The sequence below is a fragment of the Calonectris borealis genome, chromosome 26 (genome assembly GCF_964195595.1).
Source record: "Calonectris borealis chromosome 26, bCalBor7.hap1.2, whole genome shotgun sequence".
Lineage (NCBI taxonomy): Eukaryota > Metazoa > Chordata > Aves > Procellariiformes > Procellariidae > Calonectris > Calonectris borealis.
Window position 1 is genome coordinate 3,510,422 of NC_134337.1, and position 16,860 is coordinate 3,527,281.

Below are 16,860 nucleotides of genomic sequence, written 5' to 3' on the forward strand. Positions count from 1 at the left end.
ATGCCGCTGCCGGGGGCGGTGCCGGCGCCCGGGGAGCACCGCCCCGCGGAGGGCGAGCGTGGGCGTGGCCGGGAGCGGAGAGGCGTGGCTTCCCTCCACAGCTGGAGCTCGAGCGGCACCCTCAGCGATGGCAAGACCAGGGCCGCCGGGTGGCGCGCGAAGGTGCGCAAGGTGCGCATGCTCCGGCCCGGCGTGGCGCAGGGGGAAGGCGCAGCGCGCAGGCGCGCGGGGCACCCGGAGCTACCGGCGCTGGCGGCCATGGAGCGGAAAGGTGAGCGCCGCGCGGCCCCCGCCTCATCCCCCCCGGGGCGGTGCCCCCCCCCCCCCCCCCCGGCCCGCCGCCCCTCACGCCTCTCCCCCCCTCTCTCCCTCAGTGCTGGCGCTGCAGGCCCGAAAGAAGCGGACCAAAGCCAAGAAGGACAAGGCCCAGAGGAAGTAAGTGCGGCCGCCCGCTCCCCTCAGGCGGCAGCTCCCGCCGCCGGGCCCTGGCGCTGCCTCCCGCCGGCACCGCCGCCTCTTTGTTACCCTGCGGGGAAGGGGCTGCCGAGCCCTGCGGCGCTCCGAGCCCTGGCGAGAGCCGGGCGCTCCCGGGGCGGAGGAGCGTGCAAGCCCCTCAGGCTAGACGGGTTTTTTTAACGCGAGTTTAATTGAAGGCACGTTTCGCGGCTGGTGGCCCGGGGCGGCGGGTTTTGCCGCCCTGCTCTCAGGACTGGTTTTCCTCAGGACTTCACGGTTCCTCGCTCTTCCCCGTCGTGGCTTCTTTGGCGGGCTGTGGACGGGGGAGCGGAGCTGCCTGGGTGTGTGGGTAGGCTCCCCGTTCCCTGCCCCGAGACTCGCTGATGGAGCTGCGGTCGCGCTTACCCGCTTCGTGTCGTGCTCTGTCCTTGCAGGCTCCTTCCCTCGGCCCCAGGCTGTACCCGGCGGGGGTTGCTAGCGTCCCCTCTCCCCTCTGGAGCCCCCGGAGCAGTGCAATAACTGCTGGCTTTAGCTACCAGCTTCTGTGAACTCTCTTTCGCCCCCCCTGTTTTTTTTGTTTTTTTTTTTTTAATCTTGCCGTAAGAACGCTGTGATGTGTTGTTTACTTCTTTCTCTAACTTTGATGCTCTCGTGTGGCTTTTCTCCTACCACAGGAATTTCACAAGTCTTTATATGTGGTGAACTTTTGGATGCAGATATAAAAATTAAAAGATGTCGAGTAAATACTAAACAATGGCTCCCACCAGACTGCATTAAGTACTGCATTCAGTGCTGCTCTGGATTCCTTTCTAGTGAAAGGTGATGTAAATCCTAGAGCCGGTTCTGTGTGCTCGGTAAAATGTTGCTTATTTGTGTAAAATCTCTGGTACCTCAGGAGGCTTTATACTCGCTGGTGCCTAGGAACCAAAGGTATATTATGCTTTGGGAGTGGGAGTTGGAAGGGTTTTTCTTTAGACCTAGGGTAACGTTTTCTTAGTCATTTCCTCTGACAAATCACAGGGATTTTAAAAAAAATTCTGGTTGTCTCCAGCAAAGATTCAGTTGTTTTGAGATGGGGCTTCTGAGAGGTGAAGAGCATTAACTAAACTCTTTGGGAGATGTGCATTATGTTTCCGTGCTATTTTGTACGTTTTCCAGGTATTTCTTGAAGATAGCATTAGGACAATTTTTGAAGAGCTGTCCTCTTTCTACAGTATTATCTGCGTCCTAATTTCTGAATGAATAATCCATTGTTTAATTCTATACCTGTTACTTTCTTTTTTCCTTGTCCAGCTGCAGACAAACAATACTGACTTTGCTAATAGAGTCCACAGTTGCAGTTGGAAAGACTGATTTCCGTGTTAAATTCTCAGGTTGCTGAAGGGTAACTTTTAGTGCTGGCATGTTTTTTCAAAAAATCTTTTTTAACCATGTAGCCAGAACAGGTTAACTGCACTGCTGGTTAGCTGTTGATTTTGCCACTAACCTCGATTTGAGTGGAGAACCATACTATTTGTAAAATGCTGTGTTTATCTCCTTAAACTACACGCTTCAACTCTGTTTTCTGGTACCATAGGTTTATTAGATCCTGCCTCAGAAATTAAAGAAACTTGCATGTACTTTATGCTTTATGTTGTACAACAAAAAGAACCCAGTGTCAGCCTCTAACTTAAGGTGCAGTTCCATGACATTTATGCTATTTAAATACAAAGCTGCTCTAGTTAAATCTTCTAAAATAAGCTTAACTGGGTTGTTGCAAGACTTTTTCCATAAAATCTAAACTTGAAACCACATGGAATGTCCTTTTAACATCTGATATTCCATGGTAGTTGGTTAGATCACACACATGTAATTTTTTCTATATGAAGGGCAGTAAAAAGCATGAAACAATTGATTTTAAAAGGTTAAGGTTGGTAAGTATTAGGAATTATCTTATTATGGGTAAGTATAAAAATGCAGAGAATGTTCTGAAGGGATTTAAAGCAATTCAAAATATCTTTCACTTTAGAAATGAACTACACCTGCTTTAAGTTTCCCTATCAACCCAATCTCGTTAAAGACAGAAAAAACATTTGGAAAGGTTAAAATAATCAAAATGGACTGTGTATAGTACAAAACTGGAAAGTTACCGCTTTTTTCATCATTCAGTAGTTAAAGTTGCTGCTATTTGGGTTCAGACAAGACCAACCTAAACTGGTTATTTACAGAAAACCCTTGTAAATACTAGTTACGGTTCCGTGTATAATTTTTTTTTTATGGGAAGGTCAACCAAGTTCTTCATTTTCCGCTAATTCAGGATGTTCCTATTTCTTCCCATCCTTTCTGTCTCAAAAGTTTTATTTTCTATCAATGAAGGAGTGAGTGCATTTATCCTAACGTACTCTTCTGCAGAAAGAGAGCAGGCAAAGTTTCTTGGTAATACGAAGGTGAGGTACCTGTGTCTTCCTCCTCCGGTAAAACTACCCCAAACCTTTTGGTAATCTGGAAGAATTATTAAACCAGCTGTTTCAAATCTTTGCTTAGGAAGCTTCTACTTGACCAGCCTTTTGTGGTCGGTCCTGTGTCTGCCATTGTGGGGTTGGAAGAATATAGTGGCTATGTACGTTTGCCCAGCTCCTGTTTCTGTAAGACTTGAGGAAGAGGAAGGACAGGGAGAGTGGCAGCTGAATGGCTTGGAGGGGCAAAAAGCAAGCCTAGATACAGGGAGATCCTGAGTTCTAGTGTTGATTGTCACTGGATTGCTTTGTGGCCTTGAGTGAAGCATTGATTTCAGTTTCTTCTTATCTCAGTCTTTGCCATCAAAAAGACAAGGAATTAGAATTGAAATTGCTTTAATCGAAATTATTTTTAGAAAATGAGAGGCAAGCTTCTACTTGGCCTTTTCCTTAACATTAAGAATATGTCAGGAAATACGCATGTCAAAGCTTTAGTTGCTAATAAAACATAGGGAGTTTGGTACGTAGGCTACTGCAATGTGTGTTGCTGCCAAAAGATAGCTTTGCTGAAAGCTATCTGGGAAGTATGTGATGTATTAATTTTATCATTTCACATGAGGTGTGAACATCCTGGGCACTAACAGTTAGTTGATTCCCAAAGGCACTCAAAAAAGCCTGTCTTTAAAAAAGGAGCTTGTAGGCTCACAAGCTTTTTTCTTACTAAAACTTTAATAACTTAGACTGTAAACTCTTCAGATAGCTGTTTCTGGTGAGGTGCATTCAGGGAGTTATTTTTGCCCAGTTGTCAAAAATGCAGAAGACTTTTGCGGTTCTTTGAAGCAGTTACTAATATCTTTGGAGTTCAGCATTGGTAGACAAATGCGTTAGGCATAATATTAGCACTGGTCCTTAGGAAGGTGGGAGAGCTGCACAGTGCTTTCCTGGGAACAGTTCTTGTGCTAGTTTTCCTCGTATGACTTCTAGGGAACTGAAAACAGAATTCCTGTGTTCTGGTGTTTCGTGAGCAGTGTTGGATGAGGATGTCCATGAACTCAGCGGGAGGAAGGAGCGATGGGTGTCCCAACAGTTCAGCCTTTCGTCAGCCACGAGGTGGCTGATTCTTGCTTTGCAGGTCCCGTAGCACAGACCAGGCCATGTTTGCACTTGTAATGCCTTGGTGCAGTAAGGTAGTGTCTGCTTAGGAAGCCCTACAGGCTAACAGGAGATTACAAGCTTGATTTTTGAATTGTGCTGTTTGGAGGGGAATGTTGCTTTGAGTTAGCTCTAGTGTGGACAGAACTGGCTGAAGTGATGCTGCAGCATGCCATCTACATGGTTTCCTTTGAAAGATAATTTCCTATGCTGTGAGACTGTTGCGCTATGTGAACAAAAGCCTGATATGTGAGGAAGATCTGGTATTTACTTCAAAGCCATGCTTCTGTTTGAAAATGCAAGCTTCTATTTGAACTAAAATACAGATATAGATGTACTTTACTGATGGTTCTGGTAATTTGTAATGGAATCAGGCACTTGTAACTGTTTGACCATAATTGCCAGTAAAATACTGTGGCTTTTTTTTTGTCTACGTTGTATGTTGCAAACCCTTAGAAGCTCAAACTGTTCTCTTTGTCCTAGGAAAAAATGACTCTTTAGGTTACTACTGAGATTAAGACCCAGAGTTTAAAAACTAGGCTGAAAAACCCATCCAGATTCAAAGCAGTTAGAGAACCAGACAAGAAGCTGAACAAATAGTTCTGTGTTATAGCTCACTTTCTCTGAAATGAAGAAAATAAACATATTGCTAGAACTCGGCTACAGGTCTGTATGATGAATAGATGATGGGTATTTCATTGGCGGGCCCAGGTGATAATATTGCTTCATCAAGTCCAGTGTCTTTCTTCAGCAGTGTCTTTTATGTTTCAGGAAAAGTTGGCCTACTCATGCACAAAACTAGCAGTTCTGTGAAAGTTGAACCAATTGTGCCTCAGAGCAGAACACTTTATTACTGTAAGCGTGAATAACTACAAAGGTAGTGGCAGCCATACAGTTACAGTGTGTGGCTTATTCTGAAAAACGTACGTGATCTGAAGTACTTTCTTCTAGTTCTGTGTGCACTGGTGAATTTATTTAATCCTTTGTTACAGGCTCTACTGAGTGGGAGATATTTTTTCACAGGACTTTCAGTAATTCCTCTGCCTCCCTCTACTCCTGGAGGGAGGGCAGTGGCAGAGCTGAGTTGGTACAGTACAGCTGTCTTGCTTTCTCTCCCTCTTCCCAAATGCATGCAGTATTCAGTATTTTCAAGAAGCTGTTTTACAGTTATCTGTAATTCTTTGGCCGGACTCCTGACATGCATTGAAGCCTCACTTCTTTCTTCCTCCTCCCCAACTGTAAAACAATAGAATCACTATGAAGAGAGATGAGGAAGTTGGTATTTTTTCCATCTATGCACTCTGGGGGAGCAGAAAATTCCTAGTAGAGTCTGATGCTTTCCAGTTTGTTATTGCATGTCTTGCTTGTATCACTTTCCTGCTGTCTTTGAGGAGCCCTGGAGTTCTGACAGCCCTCTCAGGTTCTTCCTCAACTTCCTTATTCAAAACTTTGCCTGGGATCAGGATCTTGATTATGTTTTCCTCACTTGTCTTTCATAATTAATACCAGGGCCACATCTTCTGTAAGTGTTTTGAACATATGTTTAAGGTAGAGTCAGAATGCGTCGCCCACAAGATTTTTTCATTCAAATACGGAAGTGATTATCAGACTATGACAGGACTCAACTGAAGATCTGCTGGTTTCCATGGAAGTCCCTTGGTTTGTAATAGCTGGAATAGCAGACAGTTCTACAAACAGCTTGTTAAGTGCTTGTGCGGGGGAGTGGGTACGGGGAGCAAGAAACTTCATTGCCTCTGTTATTTGTGCATTAGTACTGTTCTCATGTGAAATTCGTTATTACTTATCTTCAAACTGAACTCCCACAAATTCACTAAACAAAAGTATGTCTTGGTGCCCCTGAGCACCTTTCTTTCAAAACTAAATGTTAGACCATCTCCAGTCCTCTTAAGTTCTCGACAATGGTATTCCGGTAGCTCTGGATGGCTGCCCTACAGCAGCAAGTATTGTGGATCTGCCCTACTGGCAGAAAATACCAGTTCTTTATTCAGAAAAATAGGGATGGAAGAGTGAATGAATTGAAATGATCACAAAGTAATGTGGATTATAGATTCGTAAGTCCCCCACAATCTATGATTTATAATTCCCCCAAATCCCCTCAAATACTTAAAAATTTCTTGAGCAGAAAGGGAAAGTGCATACAAGCAGGAAAATACTTCTATCATTTCAGACCTGAATTCATACTGAAAGTTTGAGTCTAAACAGTTACAATATTTATCGAACACTAGGTTTGCCAGCAGATCTGCATGTAAGCATGTTGGAGGCTGGCACCAGAAGCAGTTGTTCTGACTAGATGTGCCTTAACATGATCTTGAAATTGCAGGCACACTAAGGAATAGTAATGAGATGCAGTCTGGCAAGCATACTTCCCTTAAAGAGACATTGTCTTGATGCACGGATGTGAAAACGGGAGAGAGATTTTAAATTCTGGCTTTTCACCATGCCATATGGAGCTTTTTTTATTTCCTCTTCCCCAATGAAAACAAGGAATCCTTAACAGCACTTGAAGTGAGCTCTTGCTGCAGTGGGTGTACAGCCCTGGAAATTGTTGGCTGGATGGTTAAGGTGGAAAGCAACGCTTCCTTCAGCAAGAGTCCCGGGTGTGTTGTAGTATTCTTATCTGCATCTCCTACAGTATGAGCTGGATTCGTCATTAGTCTTCAGTGAATTGAATTCTGTTTGGGGATGTTTCATGTGTGTAATTTGAGCTCGCAAATAAGGAGTGACGTTGTTTATAAAGATTGTGCTGCAGGCGGCTTAAAAATCATTTAGGAAAGCAATTGTCTTCAGTTTTCCTACAGACGGGCGTCATCTCTGCAATATCAAGGGAATGGCAAACTGAGATGAAGAGGAGTAAGGAGAGTATCTTTTTTGTTAGCACATATATAAGGATGATAGGTGTGACAAAAGTGATTTGGATTAAATTAAATGTATGCTGCCTTCCTTGCTTGAAGGTGGAAGGGATCTGCTTTTGTATCTGTTCAAAGTAGGTAAGTAGGTAGCATGGACAGCATTTCTGCTGTTTTGAGGACAAGGAAAAATACTTATTTCCTGTACAAAATAGACTTTTGAAGAAGTCGCTCTTAAATGGGAGAACCAAACACCTCCCATCAAGCTGTTATGTAAGTTAACGGGGGTGGAGAAAACAAGTTCTGAGTTTTGGCGATGAAGTTGCATGTGGAGATTTGGCTGTTGTGATGGCTTGACTAGTAATTTATAGAGAACAGCGAAGGAGCCCGTGCTGGTGCCACTCCACAGCATGAAGAACACTGCTTTTCATTGCACTGTCTGTGCTAATGGGCAGTGTTAGGGTGGTCTCCCATCTTCTCGTACTCCTGATGCTGTTGGATCTACCTTAGTGCAAATCTGTAAGAACACACATCGTGTGATCAAGGCTTCTTAATTGTTTTCTACTTTATTTTTAGTGTGTGGACCAGATAAGTGATTCTATGGGAAACTGGCAAGAGAGTACAGAAGTGTTTTTTCCAAACTCTTTGAACACCTTTTGTAAGGAACAAGTGAGTGAAATCTTAGTTCCTGCAAATAACTGTTACTGTCCCTGCTATGCATTGCAGAGGTGAGCAGAGTTATTGGGTGATACATTCAATGAACGTGGAGCAAAATCTCGTCTACAGTGGAAAATTTTGCATGTTGTTAGCACCTCTTCTAATATGAAGAGGTTTGGCAATGCTAAACTGTTAAAAGGATGTTCAAACTTCAGGGAGCTTTTAAGGTGAAAATATTTTAGATACACAATCAGATGAATCCAATTCTTCTTTAAACCTCTTGCTTTAAAACTGCAGAGCCAGCTTCAGAGCATCTTTCACTAATAAACAGTCCTCTGTAGCAGAGAAAAATCTCTAAATTATTACTTGCTATGTCATACTTGCTGACTTGTTTCCCCTATCACTTACGTAGACCAGCAGGATAAACAGGCGCAGGAAATGGCTGGTAATTCTTCTACATCGTCGGAGGGTGATCTTAAGTGTCTGCTGCTGTGAAAAATACTCAGTTCACCTTTTTAAAGAAGATTTGACGACTCCTTCTGCTTTTTTCCTTACTTTTAAGCATAAAGGATAAGTTTTGCTTGTAACTCTGGATGGGGAGGTTTGGAATTACTTCAGAAAATTTCCTTTTTACTTTGAACGCCCTTTCTCTCCTGTGTGATTGTGCTGGCATTTCTGTATCAAAAGGGTTGGACTGTCGGCAATTACCATGATCCTTGTCTTCATCCGAGCTTTGAATCCAGTGGATTATTGAATAGGCAAATAAAACCGGCTCGTTCAGGAAGATGAAACAAAGTATCTGACTGAATTTCTAATTTCATTAGAGGGAAGACTGAGACAGGTAAACATCAAGAGAATGAGATGAATCTATTTATGCTCAACCCCTAACATGACTGAATTTGCAGGAAGATCATCTGAGAGCAGCCCCCAGCCTTGCTGCAAGGCCCTTTACCTGCAATGCAGTGCTGTGCATCTGCAGCTAGGTGGTGGAGGCAAATCCCTCTTCTCCCTCACTCTTGCACAAAGCTTTGCTGCGTTCGAGAAGAACCAGCCCCTCCGCCTGCCGTTGATGTCCCCCTGCTTCCTGAACAGTGTGGCATCTGATTTTTAATGGCTCTTTCGAAAACTATTGGGCTGTCTTCGGGAATATCTTTATCAATGGGAGGCCGTGCTTCATGCAGGTAGGTTGCCCTCTTTCTTTTTTTTTGTCTCGTGAATTTGCAGTTCTTCAGGCATTCCTGAGAGGATAAGGACTTTTGGGAGGGTCTCTAGATGTGGATTCACACGAATTCCGTAAAAGATCTACCATTTTGCCTTAGCATTGCTGTTCCCACATTGTTTTCCTTAAGTAAGATATTGGTATATAGTTGTAGAGAGACCCTGCAAATCCAGTTAATTCTTATGATTAATTAGCACATTGAGGGAGCAAAAGTAAAAGGTGATCAAGGTGGTCTTAAGTAGAACAGAGGTGGCTATAAAAAAAGTATCCTAGAACACTTGATTTTTTTTATGTGTAAACCATGAACCATTTTTTATAGGCTCGCTATATATTTTATCTGCATTTTGCAATATTGCTGACAGCTGTTTCAGCTGTCATCTTTAAATACCGAGTATGGATTTTTCTACTGTCTTTAGCAGCCTTTTGTGCCTTTTAGAGTACTGTCTGTGTGAGAGAAGCAGTCAGATGAGATTTGTGGTTTTGTGTATCAGTTTTTCTTTGATATTAATACATATTCTGCACTGATTAAGTCTCTTAATCTGTATCTGCAGTTGACATGGTCACTTTGGGGGAAGAAGGTGATGGGATGTAATAACATCTAATGAATTTTCGTGGGAAGGCAAAGGAATTAAATGTGTTTTAGAGGTGATTTTGTAAAGGAAATAGCGCTGTAGAAATGTATGTGACCTGAATACGGCTCACTATCACATTAGTTTGTATAATAGATTATAATATAGAAGTGAAATGCTTTTGGATCCCCAGGACAGACTCGGATGCAGACTATAGGGTGTGTCGTGTACGAGGTTGTCAGCAGCATGATTTGTCAGCCCCTTCTTAGGAGGGGTGCAGAAAGCTTCCAAGAGAATGGGGTTTGGTGCTTCCAGTAACTTCTTCCTTGATGCATGAAATTACTATTATTATAGAGCATTGGGACTGCAGAATGGCATGATGTTTCTGTCTGCATCAGTGGTTCTTAAGATGAATTTTCTTCTGAATCCGTTCTAATCCCCTACATCTTGCGCAGTTACAAAAGTGAAAATCTTGAAACAGCATTGGGGAGAATTACTCTTTACTACTTACGCTATGGGTGTGGCTACGGGGTTTAAATTCGCCTTTCGATCCAATTCTGCATTCTGGTTCTCTTTACCCTGCCTGTAGGATTTTTTTATATATGAGCATCCAGTCTCTCCTTCAACGATTCTGTCCATGGCCATTTCTTGCCTTTGCTACCTGCTCTTAATTTGGGGATAGTCTATGACTTTATCTCAGCTGTTCCCAAAGGAATGCAGCATTTTTAAAGTAGCTTTTTGACCTCTAAGAGTTCCCCCCTGCTCCCGCCTCCCCCAGTTTCCTTCTTCCTATCCCCATCTTGTAATTCTGCGGCTTATGGGGCAAAAAGTCTAAATACTAAATATCTTAGGGCTGGATCAAGCTATGGGGTTGTTAATAAATGTCTCGTTAGCCTGGCAGCAGTGGCATGGACTGCGTCGCAGTCTTGTTTTACAGTTCGGGACCACTAATCTGTGTTGCTTATCTGTTCCTGAATTAAAAAACCAGAAGGACTTACTAGCGCTGACAACAGACTGAAAGTAAATGTCGGGTGGTTTGGTTGTGCCCGGGATGACCTTTGTAGCTCCTCTCTGCTTTAATGAACCTCAATTCCAGATTGTAAATGGCTACAAGTTTAATCATGATCAGATTGGAACGTGATTTCTTCCTTTTTATGCTCCATAGATATTTAAGATGGCCGTAGTTTTAAGGTGTAGTAATGTATTTAATGTGTGAAGTCTCACCAGAGTGCATGTGTAGTATGTAAATGCTGAACATTCATTCTGCTTTATAACTACTCAAAATTGAAATATTAAATTTGTCCCATGGATTAAGATTAGTTAGTATGGCCATGATATGATGCACAGGACCCCAACTCAGTTATAAGCTATAAAAACTGCATCCGAAAGCCCACATGCATTAGCATATCCACTGGCATAATATGCCAGTGGCTGTCTTGGTAATTACTCCTTCTTTGAGCAAAATGAGTTGAATTTGAAATAGGGTGGTGGAAGGCATCGGTAATATCTGCTGCTTCACTGGGACAATAGTTTCGATACAAGAAACTTCGGCTAAGTCACGCTGACAGGGAAGCTCATTGTCAAGAATGTTATCTCGTGCTTGTACGTCATTGCTGTAAAGAAATTTGTGGCCCACCTCTTTGGACAACTCCAGCTGTTTTTTAATATCTCATACTTGTAAGAAAAGAAAACTTAATGTTGATAGCCTGCAGTACTTTGCCATTAAATCTTGCCAATGCAAATGGGCTATAGGCATTGTTTTCATTATAAATGCTTGCTTTGGACAAAAGGATATTGAAGATTAAACTTCGTAGACATTTAACCATTCTCTGTAATGCTTTGTAAAAGTAAATAATTTGCCTGTTTTAATGTTACCATTTCATGAGCTGTTTGGCTGTAAGCAGTGTGCTGCCATGGAGTTGGGGCAGAGGGGAGATAGCAATGTGTGTTTTAGCTTGCGGAACTCGAACACAGCTTAAATGCGTGAGAGCAATGAGGTGGCCTTTGCCAACATGATCTTCACAAGCAGGAACTTAGAGTAGCACATTTGGTGAAGAGTTGAACACACAAAATTAATGTTTTTATTTATGAATGTAGGAGTGAAAAAACAAAAAGTACCACCTTGGTGCCTGATTTCAATCCCTTTGCAATCACAAGCTCTCGGAAGGGTTTACAGAACATCTGCTCTGCATACTCCCACTCTCTGTAGTTCAGTTCTCTGTAACAAACTTTAGACCTTCAGTGAAGAGACAAACTAGAAACACAGCCTACCACATGGGAACAGGAGCAATCAAGGGCAATATTAGGGATTTTAGAGTTCTAAAGTGTTAGAAGCGGAAGGATTGTTAAATGTTCGTTTGATCTTGAAGGCGAGAAGGACGAAGGGCACAAGTTCTAAAACACTGATTTAATTTTTTTCCAAAGGAGTAAGAATTAATGAATGTTAGTCTTTAAAATAACATTCATCAACATTTAAATCTTCAGGTTTTATATGAGGTGACATCTTAAAATACAAATTTGCTTTAGAAAAGTCCTCACTGAGTGAAAGGCTGAAAAGGGGTTCAAAGAGACTAGCATTTTGGTAGGATCACTAAGCTTTTAACTCACTATCTTGTCTGGCTTTTTCTTTGTTCCACTATAAAAGCAAATCTAGGGCATTAAGTTGTATTTCTCACTAGTAGATGGAAAATTGTTTCTATCTACCTTGATACTAGCTTAGGAGTAAAAGCATTTAAATGTGAATTGTGAAGGCTGAATATTGCATCTCCTCCATTATCAGCAATCCCTCATGTGAAATGAAAGCTACTGAACTGAAGAGTAACGTGTGTGAGACATGCAGTGTGTTCTCTTTCAGACCCGACACTCAGCATCGGGGCCCTGCTGCTCATTCAGAGAATGATCTTCCAGAGCAAGAGGAAGAAATCCTGGGATCAGATGACGATGAACAAGAGGATCCAAATGATTACTGTAAAGGTGAGAACTTGTCTGTTTAAGGTGCAGGATTTTCAGTGTAATCAAGAAATTCCCTCGATTTCCCATCTACTATAGAATGAAAATGGACTCCCTCTTATTTTAAGTGTTTTTTGAAACTGCATGACGATAATAACATTTTTGAAGCTAACCTGAAATGGAGGAACTATTCTCTGAGATTCCCTGTGTTACCAGTCAAGATTTGAGTTGGAGAGCTGTTTTTAATGCATGTGTTTAAAGCTGTTAGCTTTTCCTTTGTGCCAGAGGGCTTTCAAAATTGGTAAAAGCAAGTAGGTATTTAATTTCGTTTTGACTTTCATTAGAAAAAGGACACTTTCAAATCCTTAAATCAGTCTGATTCTTCACTGTTTTCTTGTGAAGGTCATTTTAGTATCCATGCTTCAGATACCTTTATCTGAATCAATGCCATATATGTGTATAAAAAATGCAAAGTAGAAATAGCACAGGGAACTTGAATTGCAATGTTTCTTACACTTCAGTGCTTTATTTGAAAGCATTTACATTACTTTTAGCATGCTACCCAAGTATTTGTGGGATTTTGTTGGTTGTAAACCAAGTGGGAAGAAGAAAGTCATTGTGTGAATTAGCGATCGGTGCAGCTGTTGTTGTTGTAACTGAAATCTTTAAGTGAAGAGAAGGGACTTCTGCTTGAGCTAATGAAGTAATGGCTAGCAATTCTATGTCTTGTTTGTGAACCAGTCAATCAAGAGAGATGAATCTTCCTGGCAAAGCATGCATTTCATGAGTGATATTTGCTGATCACAATTGAATAGTAAGTGCCTGGAATCTAGGGTGTAATTCCAAGTTCTGGCAAAGATTTATGCCTTAACAATTACAGATTCTTCTCTTCATTCTGTTTTCTGCCAGTTCCCTTGCTTCCTTTGTGTCTTTTTCTGGCCTTTCATGTCTTTGTGTTTCCATCATGGAGTCTTCCTGGATAGTCAGCAACTGAGAGATACCAGGGGTACAGGGACGAGACTTTCCTGTTTTCAGTGGTGATGTTAAATGGCAAAGTGCCTTTCAGTCAGGAAAGCAGTTGCAAGGGAAACTCCGTTGGGATCTTGGGTACAGTACTTTTTCACGTTATGGTGATAGAGCATGCAAAAGCAATGCTGATATTTAGCTGTAAGATCCTGTTACTGAACATCACAAGCTATGTTTTCCAAAGGCGGTCAGCCTAGCAGACTTCAGATGCTTTCACTGAGAAAATAATCTTTTGTGATGCTGCAGTGATGACCTACATCGAAAAGGAGGAAAAGTCAGGTCATTCTAGTTCAATTATATTAAAAAGACACTTTTCAATCATCTAGAGGGCTGTTCGCAGCTCTTCCTCTAACATACTGTATATTTGTTCTAGCAAGATCCAATTAGAGAAACATTTGCATTTGTTTATATGATTAAAAATTTAAACACATCAAATAAGTCTGCCTCAAGTTGTGATGCTTGTTTCACATACCTGCCCTTCATCACTTGCATGATCTCTTGATACATAAACTTCCCACTGTTTTTCTAGGCGGTTATCACCTTGTGAAAATAGGAGATCTTTTTAATGGACGATACCATGTGATTCGGAAGCTTGGATGGGGCCACTTCTCCACTGTGTGGCTAGCTTGGGATATCCAGTAAGTCCTTCTGTTCTAGCTAGTGTTTCTGGTGGGAATGTACAGCATTGCACAAACATGATCAGAAAGCATCTTTTTACTTTTAGATAAAAACACAAAACGTAGCTGTCCACATTGTGACACAAAAGTTTCTTTTGATATTGTGCATGCAAGGGTGTGGGAGGGAGTTAACAGGACAAACCATATGTGCGGAAAGAGTACTCTTGTGTTCAGCAGTCTCTGACCTATTATTTCATTTTATGAGAAATTACTAACATGGTTGTTTTATAAAAAGACTCAAAGACAATCTCTATGACTGCTTAAACCTTATTTTTTCCATGACGCCTTAAATAAGTAGCTCTCTTATATGCAAAAGAATTAGGATATTCTTGGAGAATAAGTTCTTTGCATGAGTGTTAACAGTCTCCAATTTACTTACTGTGCGTGTAGAGGGAGGAGATTTGTGGCAATGAAGGTGGTGAAGAGTGCAGAGCACTACACAGAAACAGCACTGGATGAAATCAAGTTGCTAAAATCGGTGAGTGCCTTACAGTGGGGTTCAATTTTTGTTTAATTTTTTTTTTTTAATTAATTTTGGGGAGTTCACATTAGTCACATGCTTGATATTTCTGGATCATCTAGCTGCAAAGAATTTGGATAGAAGCCCAACAGTAGTGCAGTAGATCTGACTTCAAATTATATTCTCGCCTAGTAATTACCTCAAGGAACACGAAATTAATCCTCTTTTTCTCTGCAGGTCCGCAACAGTGATCCAAACGATCCAAGTAAAGAGAGAGTTGTTCAGTTATTAGATGACTTCAAGATTTCAGGAGTTAATGGTTCTCGTATCCTTTTGTGGAATAAAGGCAAAGAATTGCATAAAGATGGGAGTTCTCTGGGTAGTTGTCGTGTCGGGGCTGGTGAGCCACGCCTAGGCATCCCTTTCACTGCCCAAGGAAACCTGCTGTAGAATCATCTGCCTCAAAACTGCCTGCTAAGCTCAGATCCAGAATGATCATTCAGCCTGACATAATATGCATTAAGTCATGGAGACGGCACTGCTTAGTCATGCTTTTAACGTGAGAGATGGGGTGGCTGCATCTTATTTGTGAATCAGGAATGAAAGGCTTAGTGTCCGAGGTACCTTTGTGGTAAGAGAGCCCATCCATCTCAACCCCTCAATTTTGCAAGCAGCCTGGTAATAACCCCTTATTTAAGAAAAGCAGTACAAAATGTTAAGATCAGTAATGAAAAATAGCAAACCCATGCAGTCTATAACTTAATGTGGTTTTTCTAGTTACGGAAGCATCTTACCTTGGACTTTATCAACATTGTTAGGATGTTTAAAGTGTATTGCTTTGAAAATCTCCTGTAGTTCTGTGAACAGCCTTCTAATAGGCAGTGATTTCTGGCAAGTTCTAATAATGCACCCTTAAAATTTGAAAGTTGGACTTCCGTGCATGTTTCTGCTTTGTGGAACCTTGAATTTTATTTCAGTGAGAATTACTAGGCTGCTTGAGAGAATCTAACTGTAGGTTATAAACGTTTTAACACTTTTAGAAAACAGTAGCCCCATAGTGTATTTCGTCTATTATCTTTTTTCCGGTACCTAGCACTGAGTAAATGTTGACTTGATCTTGTATTTCTTTCACTCTTGTGAAACAAATGCATGCTTTCTGCCAGTGTAGAAGAAAAGCAGCCTAATGAACTCCTAGAAGTTTGGCTTCTAAAGTAAAGGCACAGTACTGAATACGTCACTAGAGTGAGTGTAGCTGTTGAGATCTTATAGACAAAAAGCAGATAATGTAAATATTGTTGAAGTCCAGGCTTGTCAAAAGTTTGTTTTGCTGGTAAAGAGGCAAGGGGGGGCGGAGAAAGTAACTTAATTGTTCTGAAGATGACTTATGAAATGGAAATTTTATTATCTTTTCAGGTAATGCTGGTACAGAGAGATCTGGCAGTGAGTCTTGCCTGGGGCAAGAGCCTAGGCCGTTCCAAAACGTACATTGTTGGCTTGAAGCTGTCTCAATACTAGCAGGAAATACTAATACACACGTGCTTGTGTAACTGGCTTCCACCCAAAGCAGGAGATTGCTACTGCTGCATTAGGACCATTGTGCTAACCAACTCCATCCCGCTGTATTTTAAGTTTTAGATAACAACATTGATGTGTAGGGTAGGGTGGTGCTGTTAAGGAAGGCAGCTTCTCTAAGCTGTGTCAGAAGGATGAGGGTTCTTTAATATAAAACACTTAACTGGTATGGATTTCTTTTGATCGTCAGTCCTGGGAATTCAGGGCTCCTTGGGTCAGGATGTCCATCTGTTTCCTTGACTGAGTTCCAGATATCTGTATGGTGTTTGAAGTTCTAGGGCATCATCTCCTGAAGTGGATCATCAAGTCAAATTATCAGGGGCTTCCACTCCCTTGCGTCAAAAAGATCATCAAACAGGTAAGTTCCAGTTTTGATGGCACTGTTCCCCTTGACCCAGTGAGAGTTCTTTCACCAATCTTTCTCAGAGCCAAGAAAATAAAAGTTAAAAATCAGTGGTGTATCTCTCATGCAACAAAATCATTCTTGGGTTAATATTTCCTTTCTCTACTGCAAAAGCCTTCTGCTATAGATATTTATTTTCTGATGCTTAAACCATGATGGGAGGCTGGCTTTGCTTTTAACCTTTTCTTACCCTGGTTATTTCTCATAAGTGCAAGTATTTATTTTTTTAAAACTCTTCACAGTAAGTACAGTGCTTAATGATGGGAAGAGCAAGAGAAACCTGTTCTTCCTACTGGATGGCTGCGTAAGAAGAAACATCTTTCTACATATGAGGTGGAGGGGAGGAGGAAAGCATGATTTTATTATAGGGTATTAAGATTAGATTTTCAACTGTGGTAAGTTAAGTTATGAGGGTAAA

General features: G+C 41.5%; 1 protein-coding gene across 5 annotated transcripts in view; it reads left to right on the plus strand.

Moving 5' to 3' along the window:
• Positions 1-16,860, plus strand: part of SRPK1 (SRSF protein kinase 1) — a 27,674-nt gene continuing 10,814 nt past the window's right edge. For 2 of the 5 annotated variants that reach the window (XR_012677341.1, XM_075174203.1), the window contains exons 1-7: positions 1-271; positions 375-435; positions 12,210-12,328; positions 13,860-13,968; positions 14,398-14,485; positions 14,705-14,792; positions 16,291-16,397. Coding sequence is in view for 4 of the 5 variants with exons in the window: in XM_075174203.1 (XP_075030304.1) it covers positions 1-271; positions 375-435; positions 12,210-12,328; positions 13,860-13,968; positions 14,398-14,485; positions 14,705-14,792; positions 16,291-16,397 (843 nt within the window). In the remaining variant the exon portion in view is untranslated. Of the gene's footprint in view, positions 272-374; positions 436-8,472; positions 8,749-12,194; positions 12,329-13,859; positions 13,969-14,397; positions 14,486-14,704; positions 14,793-16,290; positions 16,398-16,860 lie in introns of those variants that run through there. The other 3 variants (XM_075174206.1, XM_075174204.1, XM_075174205.1) reach the window with 3 other exon arrangements.